Source organism: Equus asinus, chromosome 7, assembly GCF_041296235.1.
Source record: "Equus asinus isolate D_3611 breed Donkey chromosome 7, EquAss-T2T_v2, whole genome shotgun sequence".
In the NCBI taxonomy this organism is placed as follows: domain Eukaryota; kingdom Metazoa; phylum Chordata; class Mammalia; order Perissodactyla; family Equidae; genus Equus; species Equus asinus.
In genome coordinates this window covers 99,689,990-99,708,851 of record NC_091796.1, presented here as the reverse complement: position 1 = coordinate 99,708,851, position 18,862 = coordinate 99,689,990, and the positions used below count along the sequence as shown (strand labels likewise).

The 18,862-nt window shown below is 36.1% G+C and overlaps 1 protein-coding gene across 2 annotated transcripts in view; it reads right to left on the bottom strand.

Annotated features, from left to right (window-relative positions):
* Nucleotides 1-18,862, bottom strand: part of PPP4R4 (protein phosphatase 4 regulatory subunit 4) — a 102,375-nt gene that overhangs the window by 62,606 nt on the left and 20,907 nt on the right. For both annotated transcript variants that reach the window (XM_070514234.1, XM_070514231.1), the window contains exon 3: nucleotides 3,611-3,713. In XM_070514234.1, the coding sequence (XP_070370335.1) occupies nucleotides 3,611-3,713 (103 nt within the window). The remainder of the gene's footprint in view (nucleotides 1-3,610; nucleotides 3,714-18,862) is intronic.

Genomic DNA, 18,862 nt, shown 5'->3' with positions numbered 1-18,862 from the left:
TTAAATCATATAACATGGATATATTATAACAACGATATTTAAAAGTGGCTCCGTATCTAGGGAATCTAAATTGGAGGTCAAAATATTTCTTTTCTGGATTCCAATTTAAATTTAACCTTGAGATGAGTGGCTTAATTGCATTATCATTCACTGTGCACTTCAGATGAAATTTAAAAAGCAAACTGTAGAAATACTACGGATTAGCTCAGTTCTAATCCTGATTCTCTTTCTGCCATTTTATTTTTAATCTTAAATTACTTCATCTTTAATACAGTAAAAATAGCAACCTATTTTAAAAACGATTTTTCAGTTAATACATTATTGTAAGGATGAAACAAAAATGCAATTAAAAAAACAAAAACGAAAATATCATTGATGAAATTTTATAATACACAAGGCTAGAAACATCTCCCTCATCACTTTATCTGATGTTCTTTCTACAACCTGCTTATACTGCTGTTATAAATGTGGTAATAATCTTGGAAATGATTCACTTCTTACATAAAATATTTATTGCTCCTACCTTTAAACTCTCTGGAAGCAAATCATTCATAGAAGATTAGTATTAGGAAGTACTCAAACTATTTTTCCCCATGGATTTAATAAACTATCAACCAAGATGCTCAAAACCAAGCAGAACCATACGGATGCTCAAGCCAGATACCTGGAAGCCACCTCTCACTTCCCACATCCAGTCCGTTAGGAAGTTCGCCTCATTCCACCTCAATAAACATTACCTCGGATATATCCACCACTCTCTACTGTCCTGATCCCAGCCACCTTCAAACATCACGAGGACTAGTGCTGTAGCTTCCTAATCCTCCCCCTCCAATCCACTCTCTACACAATTATGAAAACGATCACTGTAAAATGTAAATGGGGTAAGTCCCTTCCTTGCTTAAAGCTCTCAAATGGTTTTCCACTGTCCTAAGAAAGGACAACTCTTGTATCTCCGTCACTGACCATCTCTCTAACCTCTTCTCAAGTCACACCCCACCACCACCCGCTGGATTCCAGCTGTACATGCTTCTTTCAATTCCCCCAGGCTCTTTCATCTGAGGGCCATCTGCTGCTCTCTCTGCCTCGGCCACTCATTCCTGAGTCTTCAAAGGTTGCTTCCTCCTATCCCTTCAGTTTTCAGCTCCTCAAAGAGGCTTTCCTTGACCTCCCAAAGCAGAGGAGGTACCCCCGCCCCACCCCAGTCACGGTGTCCTGTTCTGTACACTCACTCACTTGTTGAACGTCTGCTTCCCCTCCTCTGGACCGTAACCTCCTTGAGAGCAAGTTCTCTGTTCACCTCTCTTTTCTCAGTGCTTAGAACAGTGCCTGGCACATGATACGCATTTATGAATGAATGAGAATGTCAATATTACTAAAAGCTCACTTGTATTACAAGGTTGCTTTTTTATGAAACTAAGAAATTACGGCAAAAGTGAATAAAGTGGCTATGTGCGATTTTTGTCATGGTTTTATCACTTGAAAGTAACCACTCACAGAGGCAAGGCAGAATTAAACAAGGTGCTAACTATGAGTACCAATACATATTAACAACTGGACACAATGATTTAAAAATGGTCTGCACATAAACATAGCTTTTATAATTTGACATGCGCTGCTTAAATGTTTAGCTGCCTACATTATATAGTAACCCCCCTATAAAAGCCATTATTATTGTCCCATAAAGTTCTTCCTACTTGCTTAATTCTTCAGCATTTTTACATAAGGTCCAATGATACAATTAGATACTTTGCCATGCTTGTTGTTTTCTACAGCCTTTAGGCCTTCCTGACATACAATCTAATCTGGACAGCCTTCTACCTTTTTTGTATCTTTTTTAGTACAGGGCAAGATAAATGAGAGTCCTAAATAAACAGTTGCTTGTTGATTAACTAAAGAAATGGATCAAATCATTCAGCAATAAATAAAAGTTTTCTTAATACATACTCATTAGTATACATTTTCTTTATATCCATTTATTCAGTTAATCTTCTGTATTACAGATTAATTTTAATTACTTTAAAAGCTTATTAAAATCATATCTTCCATAACTCAGTTATATAGTTTCAGCAGATACATTTGATTCTTTGTATAAATATGCTCTATATATGAGTATATAATATTCTTTATATATTCCCATGAAATTAAGATTTTGGGGGAGTTATTATTTAACTAACTTTACTGTGAACTCATTAGTAAAGGGATTTTTTCAAAATAATTTAGAGACCTCTAGAGGTCAATACTCTATCCTTCATCATTTATTCTTGCTTTGCGAAACTTTAGACATTCAGTACGCTGCCTGTGGACCAGATCCAGCCTGTTCAACACAGAGTGTATAGTATGCTCAGTATTTTTAGCTTTAAATCTAATTTACTTACACACAATAACTCCTTAGTCAAGAGCACTAACCACCTGTTCCCTTCTACTGTTGGTTCACTGGCACTTGCAGGTATCACGCTATCAAGCAGCTAACATCACTGAAGTTGAATGCGAAATTAAACCTGGACTGTGCAAACCTAATTCCACTGAAACTATGGCACGATGCTGAGAACAACACATAGGAAAAAGCTTGACTCATTTTTGAATCACACAGAATGCCAAAATTAACATCTCAATTCATCATTGTAACCAGTAAAAAAATTCATATTGCCTGAATAGAAATGTGAGCATCTCATAAAAATAACATGGTACGTCACTGACCCAAATGACGGTAACTGGAACCATGCCACATATGCCTAAAAATAAACCCAAGGACACACTAATAATTACAGTATTTTAAATATGTATAAATTAACCAAAAAATAATGAAAAAGTTATAACCAAACAAAAAGTCAAAGCAAAGTATACAAAACTCACTATTAGCAAACATAATCCCCATTAGTCTGTGACCTCCCTGAGTCCATTAGCAGGTAAGCTCCCTGAGGACACATGGATTGTTATCTGTTTGTTCATTCAAGTTCTTATAAAGAATAGCACTTTGCACACAGGTACAAATAAATAATAAATATTATGTATTAAATATTTAATATAGATACTAATAATACATATTAAATAGTCAAGAGGAAAGAATGTCCTAGTACATCAAATATTTTTGTTTAAAGCAGGAAAACTAATTCTGAAGAATTTAGGAAGCAATAAAATAAATATAAAACTAACATCGTGATGGCCACAATTCAGTCTTTATTCAATTTATTCTTTAGAAGTCACCACAGAGTCATTATTAGAAATATCAGTTAAGTTATATTATCAATATTGTAGAATACTATTAATATAGATTTATGTCAACAGAATACCAAATAAGATAGGTATGATTTTGTAGGGCTAATTAAGATTCTTTTTTTTGAGCTAGTGAAAAGCTAACCTTATTAAAATGTCTCTACTAAGAAAATGACTAAAGAAATCGTTCTAAGTTAAGATCTGGATTTCTCCTTTCCCATCAGCTAATTTCCCTAAATAGTTTCACTATAATTCAAATGTGGATCACAGTATTTCCTCCACTCAATGATCAGGTACAAAAGATCAGCCATCAAAGCTCTGCAATTTCCTCCTGACAATGACAACATGCTACTAGGAAAAAAAAGGTAAATTTAAATCTTATTTTGCACCAACTTACTCTAACTTTTGGCAAGACTCTCCGAAGCGTCTCAGCTGGATTCTGTCGCATCAAACATGGAAGATTTGCAATCACACTTGTTCCCTGGATATCTTGACCAGCGCTTTCGAAGAAAACAGAAATTTAAAATTTGTGATTAAAAGCTGAATTCCTGGTTTACAATTATAAAAAGTGGGGTTTAAATTGAAAATGACTACTTTTAATGATAAACACTCAGACTTCTGACAAAGTTGTAAACACATCATCTGCATACAAAAATAAAACCAGAACTGAAATTTCATTACGTAAATCTTTTAACAAATGCATGAGAATATTAATTATGCTTATGCTAAAACAAGATTCTCTATCTACACACACGTCGTAAGTCGAAAAGTCTTGAAGACTGTTATTAAATACTTATTTTAAAATTCTACCTTATTTTTTTCCTGTGACCTGCCAGTTTGCTGTATTTTATTAAAAAACATAAGTGGTAAAATTTCACTGTGGTAAAATATTAATAATCACAACAACAGCAGGGACAGCAACAGAATCAACTACAGCAGAATCACACAACTACCTGTTGCACTAGCCTGACTCTATGAGTTGCCAGAAATATATCTTCTTAAAGATATATTCAAGATTCTTAAAAGTCAGTAGGATATCTTTATACAGTACATTTTTTTTTCTTTCTGCTTTTTCTCCCCAAATGCCCCCAGTACATAGTTATATATTATAGTTGTGGGTCCTTCTAGTTGTGGCACATGGGACGCCGCCTCAGCACGACCTGATGAGCCGTGCCGTGTCCGCATCCAGGATCCGAACCGGCGAAACCCTGGGCCCCGGAAGCGGAGCCCGCGAACTTAACCACTCGTCCACGGGGCAAGCCCCTATACAGTACCTTTTTGACATAACATTCATTAGGTCAGTAAGGCTTTACCAAAATAATTTCAGTGATACTCTAGTGGTCTAATATACCTTAGAAAAGGTGTCCAACTCTTCTGAAAAACCATTTCCATGCAAAAAAGCTCTTTGCTTTTAAAACATAAACTAAGTGACATAGTTGTGCAAGCACTTGAAATATACATATAAAAGATGCTGGTAAATGTGGTATCACCTCAGAGGAAAGTTTCACCTGTTCTTAACTGATACCAATTTAAATGCTAATTGCTGATGCCATAATATTTACTTATCTTAATTAAAATTATTTTTACTCAGCTCTTCAGATGGGACTATTTGTTATTGTATGTACACAGACTTTAACATGATTTTTAAAGGTTTTTTAAAGTATGATATACTCGCTTCAGATTTGTAGAAGTCCTGTTAAGAAGAAGCATGTTCTGACTGTAAGTGAAGCTTCCCTGCTGTGAAGAAAGCTCTTTTTCCCTGTTGCAGTATGGCAGGCTGTAAACTACAGGTCAGCACAATCATTCCTCTCTTCCCACCACTCTCTAAGTGAACTCTTTAAAAGACAAAGTCAAGAAAGGGACTGAAATAGAGGACCCAGGCCAAGATGGGGAGAAGATCAGAAAAGGAAAATTTAGGTTGCACATAAAAATACTACCTGCAGTGGGTTTAATGGTGGCCCCCCATAAAATATGTCTACACCCTAATCTTAGAACCTATGAATGGTGTCTTAACTTGCAAAAGGCTCTTGAGATGAAGAGATCATCTTGGATTATCCAAGTAGGCTATACACCCAATAACAAGTTTCCTTAAAAGAGACAGACAGACAGACAGAAGGCAATGTGACCACAGAGCAGAGACTGGAGAGATGCTGCCACAAGTCACCGAATGCTGACAACCGCTAGAAGCCGGAAGAGGCAAAGAAAAGATTCTGCCCTAGAGCCCTGCTGACATCTTGACCTTGACTGAGCGACACTGATCTCAGACTTCTGGCCTCGAGAACCAGGACGGAATAAATTTCTGTTGCTTTAAGCCATCCAGTTTGTGGTCATTTGCTACGGCCACAGGAAACAAACAGACTACTAAAGAACTGAGGAAGAAAAGAAATATCTGGGAAAGTAATGCTGCATATGACAATGCCTAGCTCAGAGTACAGGTTCAATAAATGTCTCTTAAAAGGATGGATGAATGAACAGCTCACTGGGTGAAGTGATGTCAAGGATATTTAATATTGAACACTTGGTGAATTTTATTCACTAACTTTGCAATCAGGAAGAAAAACCAATACGATCTCTAATAATTCCTCACAGATATGAAGACAAAGCACGGCATGAAAGAAACAAAAAAAGAACAGAAAGCAAAAAATAAAATGGTAGACTTAAGCCCCCAAATATCAATAATTACATTAAATGTAAATGGTCTAAATGCATCAATTAAAAGACAGGGATTGGTAGAGTGGATTAAAATACATGACTGAACTAAATTCAGCCTACAAGAAACTAATTTCAAATATAACAATATCAGCAGGTTGAAAGCAAAGGACAGAAAATGATATATCATAGAAATGTGAATCAAAGGAAAGCAGGAGTGGCTATATTAGTATCAGATAAAGTAGACTTCAGAGAAAAGAAAATCACCAGAGACAGACCAGGACACTATACAGTGATAAAAGAGGAAATCCACCAAGAAGACATAACAATCCTAAATGAGAATATACCAAACAGAGTTGCAAAATATGTAAAGCAAAAATTAATGAAACTCAAAGGAGAAATAGACAAATACACAGGTAGATGGAGATTTCCACACCCCTCTCTCAACAATTAATGGAACAACTAGACAGAAAATCATCAAGGATATAGAAGAAGTCACAACACCATCAACCAACAAGATCTAACTGACATTTATAGAATACTCCATCAAACAACAGCAGAATACACATTCTTTTCAAGTGTCTAAAGAACATATATTAAGAAAGACCACACCTTGGGCCACATAACAATCCTCAACAAATTTTTAAAAATTGAAATCACACATAGAGTTTTCTCTGACCACAATGGAGTCAAACTAGAAATCAGTAACAGATATGTCCCACATATTAAGATTTGTGGGACACAAAGTACAGAGACAGAATTTATAACACTAATGCATACATCAGAGAAGAGGAAAAATCTCAAACCAATAGCCTAACTTTCCACCTCAAGAACCTGGAAGAACAAAATAATCAAAATGCGAGCAGAGGAAGGAAATAATGAAGAGCATAAATCAATGAAATAAAAACATAAAACAATAGAGAAAATAAACAAAACAAAGACCTGGTTCTTTTAAAGGATCAATAAAATTGACTAACCTCTAGCAAAACTGACAAAGAAAAAATGAGCAAAGAAACAAATTACCACTATCAGTATTGAAACAGGGTACATCACTACAGACCCTGCAGACATCAAAAGGATAATAAGAGAATGCTATGAATAATTCTACACACAAATTTGACAACTTAAACAAAATGGACCAATTCCTCACAAAACACAAACTGCTACAACTCATCCAATTTGAAGGGCACCATTTGAATAGTCCTACAACTATTTAAAAAACTGAATTCCTATTTTAAAATGCCTAAAAAAAATCTCCAGGCCCAGATAGTTTCACTGAAGAATTCTACTCAGCATTTAATGAGGAACTCATAGTACTCGACACAAGCTCTTCCAGAAAACAGAAGAAAAGGGAACACTGCCTAAATCACTTGATGAAACTGCTATTACATTGATATCAAAACCAGGCAAAGACAAGAGAAAACCTACAGAACAAAATCCCCCATGAATATAGATGCAAAAATCCTTAACAAAATACCAGCAAATAAAATACAGTAATATATAAAAGGAAGAATTATCCACCATGATCAAATGGGGTTACCCCAGGGATGTAAGGCTGGTTCAATATTTGAAATCAGCGTAATCTATCATACTACCCAGTTAAAGAAGAAGACTATAACATGATCATATCAATCAATGCAAAAAAAAACCATTTGACAAATTTCAACAAAAACACTGAAATTAAAAATAAACTATCATTTACAATCACTCAGAAAAATGACAAAAAAAATAACAAAAGTAAAAGACATGCTGAAAACTACAAAATGTTAATAAAAGAAATCAAAGGAAATCGAAATAACTAGAGAGACATACTTTGCTCACAGATTGGGAAATTCAACATAGGAAAGATGTCAATTCTCCCAAATCAGTGTATAAGTTTTACACAATTCCTATCAAAATCTCAACAAGACATAGACAATATTTTTCTAAAATTTATATGGAAAGGCAACGAAACTAGAACAGCTAAAACAATTTTTAAAAAGAAGAATAAACTGGAAAACATCTGTCTACTCAATTTTAAGACTTATTACATAGCCACAGTAACCAAGACTGCATGGTATTGGCAGAGGGATAGACACATAAATCAATGGAACAGAAAAGAGAACCTAGAAACAGACCTCCACAAATACGCCTGACTGATTTTTGACAGAGGGGCAAAGGTGATTCTGTGGAGAAGTCTTTTCAGCAAATGGTGCTGGAGCAACTGGAACCCACAGGCAAGAAAAGAAAGAACCTTGACCTAAGCCTTACATTAACTCAAAACAAATCACAGACTTAAATGTAAAATGTAAAACTATAAAACTTTCAGAAAAAAACACAGGAGAAAATCTTCTAAATCTAGGGCTAGGCAAAGAGTTCTTAAACTTGACACCAAAACCATGATCTATAAAAGGAAAAAATTGGTAAATTGGACTTCACCGAAACTAAAAACTGTGAAACTGTGAAAGACTGTTAAGAGGATGAAAAGACAAGCCACAGACTGGAAGAAAATATTTGCAAACTAAATGTCTGACAAAGGCCTTGTATATCTAGAGTATAAAAAGAACTCTTGAAACTCAACAGTAATAAAGCACATAATCCAATGAGAAAATAGGCGAAAGACATGAAGAGACATTTTACTGAAGATGATATACAGACTAAATAAGCACATGAAAAGATGTTTAACCTCATTAACCATAGGAAAATGTAAAGTAAAATGACAATATCACTAGACGTTTATGAGAATGGCTAAAATTAAAAATAATACCAAAAAAAATGAAAAGAAACTGGGTCATTCATTCATTGCTGGTGGAAATGTAAACTGGTACAGCCACTCTAGAAAACAATTTTTCAGTTTCTTAAAAATAAAGACTCAATAACATACAACCCAGCAATTGCACTCTCGGGCATTAATCCCAAATAAATGAAAACTTACATTCACATAAAAATCTGTGGATGAATGTTTACAGCAAATTTATTTGAACCAAAAAAATGTAAACAACCCATATGTCCTTAAATGGGTAAATGGTTAAACAAACTGTGGTACATCCATACCATGGAATGCTGCTCAATAAAAAGGAACAAAGTATTGATAGATGCAAGAACTTGATGAATCTCCAGAGAATTATGCTGAGTGAAAAAAGCCAACCCAAAAAGGTTACATACTGTATGACTCCATTTATATAACATTCTTGAAGTGATAAAATTATACAAGTGGAGAACAGATTGGTGATTTCCAGGGTTTATTAAGGATAGGCATGGGGCAGGAAGGAAATGGATGTGACTATGAGAGTGTAACATGAGGGATCCTGGGGTGATGGAAATCTTACCTATCTTGATTGTATCAATGTTAATATCCTTATTGTGATATTATACTAAGTTTTTCAAGATAGTACTATAAGAGAAACGAGGAAAAGGGTACATGGGTATCTCTATTATTTCTTACAACTATATGTGAATCTATATCTAAATAAGTTTAATTTTAAAATAGCAATATGACAGAATTTTTAAAAAACACATATGAACATCTTAATAGTTGTAGAAATCTGATAAATCCAACATTCATTCATGATTTAAAACTATCAGCAAACCCAGGGGCCAGCCCCACGACCTAGTGGTTAAGTTCGGCATGCTCCACTTTGGCAGCCCGGGGTAGGTTCCTGGGCACAGATCTACACCACTCAGCAGTGGCTATGCTGTGGCAGGCGACCAACATACAAAATAGAGAAAGAGTGGCACAGATGTTAGCTCAGGGCAAATCTTCCTCAAGCAAAAAGAGGAAGATTGTCAACAGATGTTAGCTGAGGGCAAATCTTCCTCAGCAAAAAAAAAACAAAAACAAAAAGAAAACCTATCAGCAAACCCAAAATTCCTAGATAAAGAATGCCTTTCAGGTAAAGGGCATCTATGAAAAACTTACAGCTAACATCATACTTAAGGGTGAAAGAATGAATGATGCTTTCTCCCTAACCAGGAACAAGGCAAAGATGTTCACCATTATCACTTCTATTCAGCATTGTGTTGGAGGTTTGAGCTAGTGCAATAAGGCAATAAAAAGAAATTAAAGGCTTACAGATTGCAAAGGAAGAAGTTAAATTTTCTTTATTCACAGACAACATGACTGTCTGTGGCAAAAAGCCGAAGAAAGGTACAAAATAGCTAGAGCTAATTCATAAGTCCAGCACTACAGCAGGATACAAGGTCCATATACGAAAGTCAACTGCATGTCTACATACCTGAAAGGAAGAATCATGAACAGCAATTTAAAAAGAAATCCAATTTACATTAACATAAGAATATGAAATATATCAGGAAAATTTGGTAAAAGATGTGTAAGATCTGTAGACCAAAAATTACAGAGCATGCTGAGAGAAATAAAGAAGATCTAAACATATGGAGAGAGATTTATCACTCAAGGATTAGAGACTCGATACTGTTAAGATGTCAATCTCCCAAAGTGAAGTACAGAATTAACAGGATCCCAATCTAAATCCCAGCCGGCTTTTCGTAGAAACAAACAAGCTTATTCTAAAATTTATGCGGAAATGTAAAGGACCTAGAAAAGCAAAACAAATTTGAAACAAGAAGAAATTTGTAAGGCTAATACTATCTGATTTCAAAACTTATTATACAGCTACAATAACCAAGATAGTGTAGCACCGGCATAAAGACGGACAAGTAGATCAATAGAAAAGAACACAGTATCCAGAAATAGACACAAACATAAACGGGCAATTGATTTTTTAACAAAGGTGATAAAATAATTCAATGAGGAAATGATCATCTTTTCAACAAATGGTGCTGAAACAAATAAATAGCCATATGCAAAGCATGACTCTCTCCCCGACCTGAAACAGTCTATGAACATAAACTCAAAGATCACAGGCCTGAATGTAAGAGCCAATACTATAAAACTTCTAGAGGAAAACTTAGCAAAAAATCTGAGTTCTTTTGGGTTTGACCTTGGGTTTGACAAACGTTTCTCAAATAGGACACAAAAGACATAAATAATAGAAAAAAAATCAACAAAATCAACAAAATCAACATCATCAACATCATTTTGTTTTTCAAATGCACTGTTACAAAAACAAAAAGGCAAGCCATAGACTGGTGTAAAATATTTGCAAGACAGATATTCAACAAACAATTTGTATCTAGAATACATACAGAACTCAAACTAAACAATAATAAGAATATCCAACAAAAAATGGACAAAAGATTTCAAAACTTACCAAAGAAAATATACAAATGGCAAATAAACACATGAAAAAGATGCTCAATGAAATTAATCATTAGGTAAATTCAAATTACATCCACAATAAGATACTCCTACACACAGACTAGAATGGCTAAAATTATAAAGACTGAACATACCCAATGCTGGCAAGGATGAAGAGCACTCCCATACACTGCTGCTGGGAATGTAAAATGGTACTACTACTCTGGAAAAGTTTGCCAATTTCTTAAAAGGTTATGCACACACCTTCCAAACAACCTAAACATTCCACTCTTATTTACCCAAGAGTAATGACAGCAGATGTCCAAAGAAACACCTGAACACAAATATTCATTGCCGCTTTGTTTGTAACAGACAAAAACTGGAAACAACCCAAATGTTCACCAACAGGTGGATAGATAATCAAATTGTGATATATCCGTACAGTGGAATACTACTACCAATAAAAAGGAGTCAACTACTGATACACACAACATGGATGAACTTCAAAATAATTATGCTGAATTAAAGAAGCCAGACTAAAAAGAATACATACTACTGTATGATTCCATTTATATAAAATCATAGAGAGTGCAAACTAAACCAGAGTGACAGGAAGCAGATCAGTGGTTGCCTGGGGATGAGGGAAAAAAAATGAAGTTGAGATTACAAAGGGGCATGAGAAAACTTGCAGGGGTAATGGATATGTTTACTGTCTTGATCATGGTGAGGGTTTCATAGGCACATACATATGTCAAAAGTCATCAGACTGCACATTTTAAATAGGTGTGGTTCATTGTACTTGAATAATACCTCAGTAAATCTGTGCAAAGTACATAAATACAAAAAGGAAGACTGATAGAAGGGCATCTAGGAAGATGGCAGCAGTGGACACAGTTTTTGAAATTTCCTGAATTCCTCCATAAAAACATAGCAACTAGGAGAGTAAAACAAAAAGCAATGCACGACATCTACATATAGTAGTGATATGATTTCCCACACAAACTCAAAATACATGCATGTGTGTGCAGCAGCTAAAACTATGAACGATTTTGTACATTCCAATAGCTAATGAGGTCAATGAGTCCATAATAATAACTGAAGGGGCTTATCCCATGAGCTCTCAAAACATCTAGAACAAAGCCCCACATGGAAGAAAAATTCTAGGAAACAGAATCTGAATGGAGCAGCACAGAAACAACAGACCACAAAGGAAAGAGAAGGTCCAAATAAAAGTAATGTAGAGAAACAGAACCCAGAAACCTCAGAAAGTAAGGCATCCTATATGGAACACTAGAAAAAAAGAGAGAGGGCATTCTAGAATCTTGAAATTAGAAAAGCTATTTTGAACTACGACTTCTTCTAAGGTTTATGAAGTTAACTTCACATAAAAAATAAGAAATATACAAGGATCCTGATCTAATTCCATATACAGTTATTAAAAGAAAAAAGAGAATAAGGAGTGAACTAATACCTAAAGACATGCCCCAAAACAGCTAACTATAATCTACTACTTCTCCACAGGCAAAAAAAATTAAGAAAATGTGTAAGATATGGAAAAAAACACAGGAATCACAACTACGAAAACTCAGAAATAAGGTGATAGAACTCAGGAAAGAAATGGAAGAAAGTATTTCAGAAAAGACTAAACTAGAAAGAACACAAGGGTCAACAAATACAATAGATAATGCCTTAAGAAAAACAACACATGAAATGAAGGAAAATTTAAAAATAAAAAAATATTTGAGAGAAAGTGACAGATAAGCCAAGAAGATCCAACATACTTTAAATAAGAGTCCCTAAAGAAGAAAGTCAAAGCTTTCTCTAAATAAAAAAAGATTCAAGGACAACACAAAGAAGGAAAACTACAGGCCAGTATCACTGATGAACACAGATGCAAAAATCCTCAACAAAATTCTGGCAAACCGAACACAGCAATACATCAAAAAGATTATACACCATGATCAAGTGGGATTTATACCAGGGAAACATGGATGGTTCAACATCCGCAAGTCAATCAATGTGATTCACTACATTAACAAAATGAGAAACAAAAACCACATGATCATCTCAATAGATGCAGGGAAAGCATTTGACAAGATCCAACATCCATTTATGATAAAAACCCTCAATAAAATGGGTATAGAAGGAAAGTACCTCAACATAATAAAGGCCACATATGACAAACCCACAGCCAACATCATATTCAACGGACAAAAACTGAAAGCCATCCCACTGAGAACAGGAACAAGACAAGGGTGCCCACTCTCACCACTCCTATTCAACATAGTACTGGAGGTTTTGGCCAGAGCAATTCGGCAGGAAAAAGAAATAAAAGGAATCCAAATAGGCAACGAAGAAGTAAAACTCTCACTGTTTGCAGATGACATGATCTTATATATAGAAAACTCAAAGAATCCCTAGGAAAACTATTAGAAACAATCAACAGCTACAGCAAAGTTGCAGGGTATAAAATCAACATACATAAATTAGTAGCGTTTCTATACACTAACAATGAACTAACAGAAAAAGAACTCAAGAACTCAATCCCATTCACAATCGCAACAAAAAGAATAAAATACCTTGGGATAAATTTAACCAAGGAAGTGAAAGATTTATACAATGAAAACTACAAGACTTTCTTGAAAGAAAATGATGATGACATAAAGAGAATGGAAAGATATTCCATGCACATGGATTGGAAAAATAAACATAGTTAAAATGTTCATACTACCTAAAGCAATCTACAGATTCAACACTATCCCAATCAGAATCCCAATGACATTCTTTACAGAAATTGAACAAAGAATCCTAAAATTCATATGGGGCAACAAAAGACCCCAAATTGCTAAAGCAATCCTGAGTAAGAAAAACAAAGCCAGAGGCATCACAATCCCTAATTTCAAAACATACTACAAAGCTACAGTAATCAAAACAGCATGGTACTGGTACAAAAACAGATGCACAGATCAATGGAACAGAATTGAAAGCCCAGAAATAAAACCACACATCTATGGACAGCTAGTCTTTGACAAAGGAGCTGAGGGCCTACAATGGAGAAAAGACAGTCTCTTCAACAAATGGTTCTGGAAAAACTGGACAGCCACATGTAAAAGATTGAAAATTGACCATTCTTTTTCACCATTCACAAAAATAAACTCAAAATGGATCAAAGACCTAGAGATTAGGCCTGAAACAATAAGTCTTCTAGAAGAGAATATCGGCAGTACACTCTTTGACGTCAGTTTCAAAAGAATCTTTTCGGACACATAACCCCTCAGACGAGGGAAACAATAGAAAGAATAAACAAATGGGACTTCATCAGACTAAAGAGCTTCTTCAAGGCAAGGGAAAACAGGATTGAAACAAAAACACAGCCCACTAATTGGGAAAAAATAAAAAAAGATTCAAAAGAGCAGGCGATATACCTGAGAAAAATCAATCTAGCATAACCAACACTGAGACATATTACTGGACTCTAAAGAAAAAGAAAAACCCTTTGGGCATCCAGGCAAAATCAGCAAGTTACTTAGTAATACAAACAAAATCAGATTGTCATCAGACTTTGACAGCAATAAGATATTAGAAAAGTGAGTAACTGTCTATGGTGACACCGCTTACTATAAACAGCACATGGAAAAATATAGAAAGAAAGTGAACCTAAATTGCAATCACCATCATCTCTATCAAACACAAAATTTAAATTCAATTTCTGTAATCAATTTATGTCTGGCCCTTCTCCCTCTCAGGGAGAAAAATATATATAATATGGGTAGTGTGTTGGATAGTATTGCTTAGAAGAGAAAGAAACTGAGTTCGCTAGTGGTTCTGAATTGGGAGTGATGCCCCCTCTACCAGAGCATATATGACAAGGTCTGGAGACATTTTTCTTTTTAAAGATTGGCACCTGAGCTAACATCTATTGCCAATCTTTTTTCCTTCTTCTCCCCCTCAAAGCCCACAGTACATAGTTGTATATTCTAGTTGTAGGTCCTTCTGGCTCTGCTCTGTGGGACACTGCCTCACCGTGGCCAGATGAGTGGTGTCCACGCCCAGGATCCAAACCAGCGAAACCCCAGGCCGCCGAAGCAGACTGTGCGAATCTAACCACTCAGCCCCGGGGCCAGCCCTGGAGACGTTTTTGATCATCACAATTTCAGAGACGCCACTGTAACGTAGTAGGCAGAATCCAGGGAGGCTGCCAAACCTCCTGCAATGCACAGAATAGCTGTCCTCAACCAAAAACAAGCTAAGAAACCCTGGTTTACAAAAAATAACTATTAGCTCACCATATAAGATTACCAATATTAGATAATTATTGACCTACAACAATGGCTATCTCATATTTTCAACCTATACATTGAGCTTAGCAGAAATATATTAAGTCAAAGACGTCGAGGTCATGTATAGAGGTTGGTAACCACAACATGCTAAAGCAGTGGTCCGCAAACTCCAGCAGGCACCAGAATCACCCGGGAGCACACGTTAAAACAGGGCCCTACGCCCAGAGAGTCAGGTTCAGCAGATCCTGGTGAGGCCTGAGAACTCTTTCTAACAAGTTCCCAGCTGATGCTGATGCTGCTGATCCAGAGACAACACTCCGAGTGCTACCATGACAGAGGAAGAGTCAAACAAAAAAGGAGGAGACTGCAGATTGTTCACGTTTTTTCGACTACCTGAGTGAATGGGCCAAGTACAGAGCGGCCGTTTGTCCAAATGAAGCAGAAGGTCCATCTGACCTTGACTGCAGGCGTCACTACTTCTGCTAGTCCTAGGAACAGGGCTCCTCTTCATAATAACAATGTTAAAGTGATACAGCAAAGAAGAGTTAGCAGAGGTGGGATATCATGTGGTCTACTCTAAGGCTCATTAGAAAAAAGCATGAGGAGGAGCGTGAGAAAGGGTCACGTGTCAGACAAAAGAGACACTGAGAGGAGCAGACTTGGCTCCACGCTAAAGTGGGGTACTGAGCTTGCATGCCTGGGGATTTCTTGGGTGCTGTGGACCTGCTGTTATCTCCAGCTGACTTTGGTCACAGTCAACATAAATAAACCAAACATGTACGGATCTATGCTATCATCACTGAATGGAAGGAGCCCCAAAACAATCAGCATAGGTTTAAGTCAACAATACAAAATTCACTTTACTGTTGTTTGATATAGTATATGTAATTTTAAAATAAATGCTTAGTCTATGTCATACTTTTTTTTTTATTTTTACACACTAAGCTTCCTCGACTTCAAAACCTACCACTTTCAAGTGAAAGGCACAAGGAACAACCATCCTACCTAGAACATGAGCTGCTCCTTTTTGCCCTAATTATGCTATTCTTTGGGACGTGTTCCTTTTCTAGGATACTCACTCAAAACAAAAAGGACACGAGCCCACTCAGCAAACCATTCCTCTAAAACTACAAAGAACTGGGTTAATCACCTAATCTGTACACTAGTGGCTAAAAAGGAAAGAGAAGGAAAAAAAGGCTAGTTAAATAAAAGAATTTAGGACAGCTATCTTCTAAATTCTAAATTAATGTTACTAATTATTTTATTCCCATTGGGAGATGCACCTATTTTAAAGAGCCATTTATAGTAATACCTTAAACCAGTGAAAAACAAGTCAATCGACTCAGGCATTTTTTGCTATAATAAAAAGTTTCACAGTCTGTTGTCATCCCAGCTCCTGCTATTTTCATGGGTAATTTCATCATTCAAGTGATGGCTAATAGCTAGTTTTTGACCCTCTCTAATCCAATGATGTTACCCAAACATTAGCTTCCCCAGTGTTTAACACAGTATCTAGCACACGCACAGCAAGGGCCCCATGAACATCTGTTGATTTAAGCTGAATTTGTCTCCACTTCACATTAGCAATCCATGTCAAAGGCTGCATTCTTATACTTACCTGGAAATGCTCCGTCGCCAGAATCTCAAATTCTGATCTCGCTTACTGGCTATAAGCTCTTATCTATTCTTCTACTTCTAAATCCATTTTTTACCCTCATCACATTTCTAATCCCTCAACTCCTTCTTATTCTCCAGTTTCTAACATTCCTCCCAGTCTCACTTTCTTCCTTGCCAGCCTGAACCTCCCCAACTATTACTTCAATTACACTCTCATCAATAACCTTACTTTAATTCTCCTCCTCCTAACAACAATAAAAATAACACCTAATATACTATTTGCTAGGCATTATGTTAATAAGCACCTTACTTATAGTCATCTTAATTAATTTTCACAGTACTATGAGGTAGATTAGACACTATTATTAGCTCCATTTTATAGATGAGGAAGTTAGGGCTTAGAATGATGACTTGCCCAAAGTTATCCAGCCTGTACAACTTCAAAACCCAGGCAGCACTCTGCCTCTCTTCCAGCCTGTGCACCCACCGTACCAAACTCATCCAAGCACTTGTCCCACCACTCCCACTCCCAAGCTATGCAGCAGTAGAGAAAATCGCACAACGGTGCTGCTTAATGCTTCTAAAACATACAGTTTCAAAAACAGCTCGTCCTCAACAATGCTGGAAGGAAATAAAATGATAACCAATTTGTGGGAAATCAAGAAAAGAACCAGAAATTCTTAGCATATCATATTGCCTAAAGTACTTTCAGAAACATTATATTGTGTCTCTAAAAATGAGGTCACCTGTGCTAGTTTATGAAACCCATGTCCTTCCCCACAAAGAAGAAGGTGCTTGTTAGAACAGATCTAGATACTGACAGTACTGTCTTTCTCCATTCTTCTACCTTGCTTCAAACTTCTAAGAGCTCAAAGTGTGATGAGGAAGACAAATTCACACACCAAGAATTCTGACTGTATAGCAACAAGTCCTAGCTCTTTCCCTAGCCGGACAACCCTCAAAGTTTATTTAATCCTAAACCAATGGGAAAAGGGAGAGGGGAAGGAGCAGATGCTATTCAAAATGAGGATGTCACACAGTCAGTCACTACTGGAGAAATCAATCTCAGAATTCTCGCTTTGCTATATTGTTCAACTATGTGCAGGATCTCAAATGATTTGTATATACAGAGACTGTGACCCTAATCCGAGCAGCTCTCATCTCAAAATCCAAAATACAACACAGAAGCTGCTGACACTGTGCTTGAATTTATAACAATAAAGCAGATGTCACACGGACCTTGCTTTGCGTTCGCGATGAAAACTAAACTTTACATAGTTGATATTTAATTATTTCTTTACTCAAATTATTAGAGTTTATTTTATTGAATAGAACAAAATGAATTAAATAACTACCTTAGAGAATTAAAACGCCAAGAAAGACAAAATCTTCTTTTAAGACAAAGACGACTCAAGAATCTAAAGCAGAAGATACTAAATACCAATCCATAACATCAGTAATTTTTCAAATGCAGTATATTTTCATGTTAGTACTATAAAATCAAATCCTTAATAATGTTAAATCTTCAAAGTGTCATCTTAAAAGATTCACATAGTAGGAGAACCATTCAACCCTCCGTATAGTCATTATACTTTAGAATCACAGAAATTTTTTTTTTTTTTTGAGGAAGATTAGCCCTGAGCTAACATCTGCTGCCAATCCTCTTCTTTTTGCTGAGGAAGACTGGCCCTTAGCTAACATCCGTGGCCATCTTCCTCTACTTTATACGTGGGACGCCTGCCACAGCATGGCTTGCCGAGCGGTGCCATGTCCGCACCCGGGATCCAAACCGGTGAACCCTGGGCTGCCAAAGCGGAACGTGCAAAATTAACCACTGCACCACTGGTCCAACCGAGAAATGTATTTTTTAATAGCACCAAAGAAAGAATAAGAGAAAAATTAACAT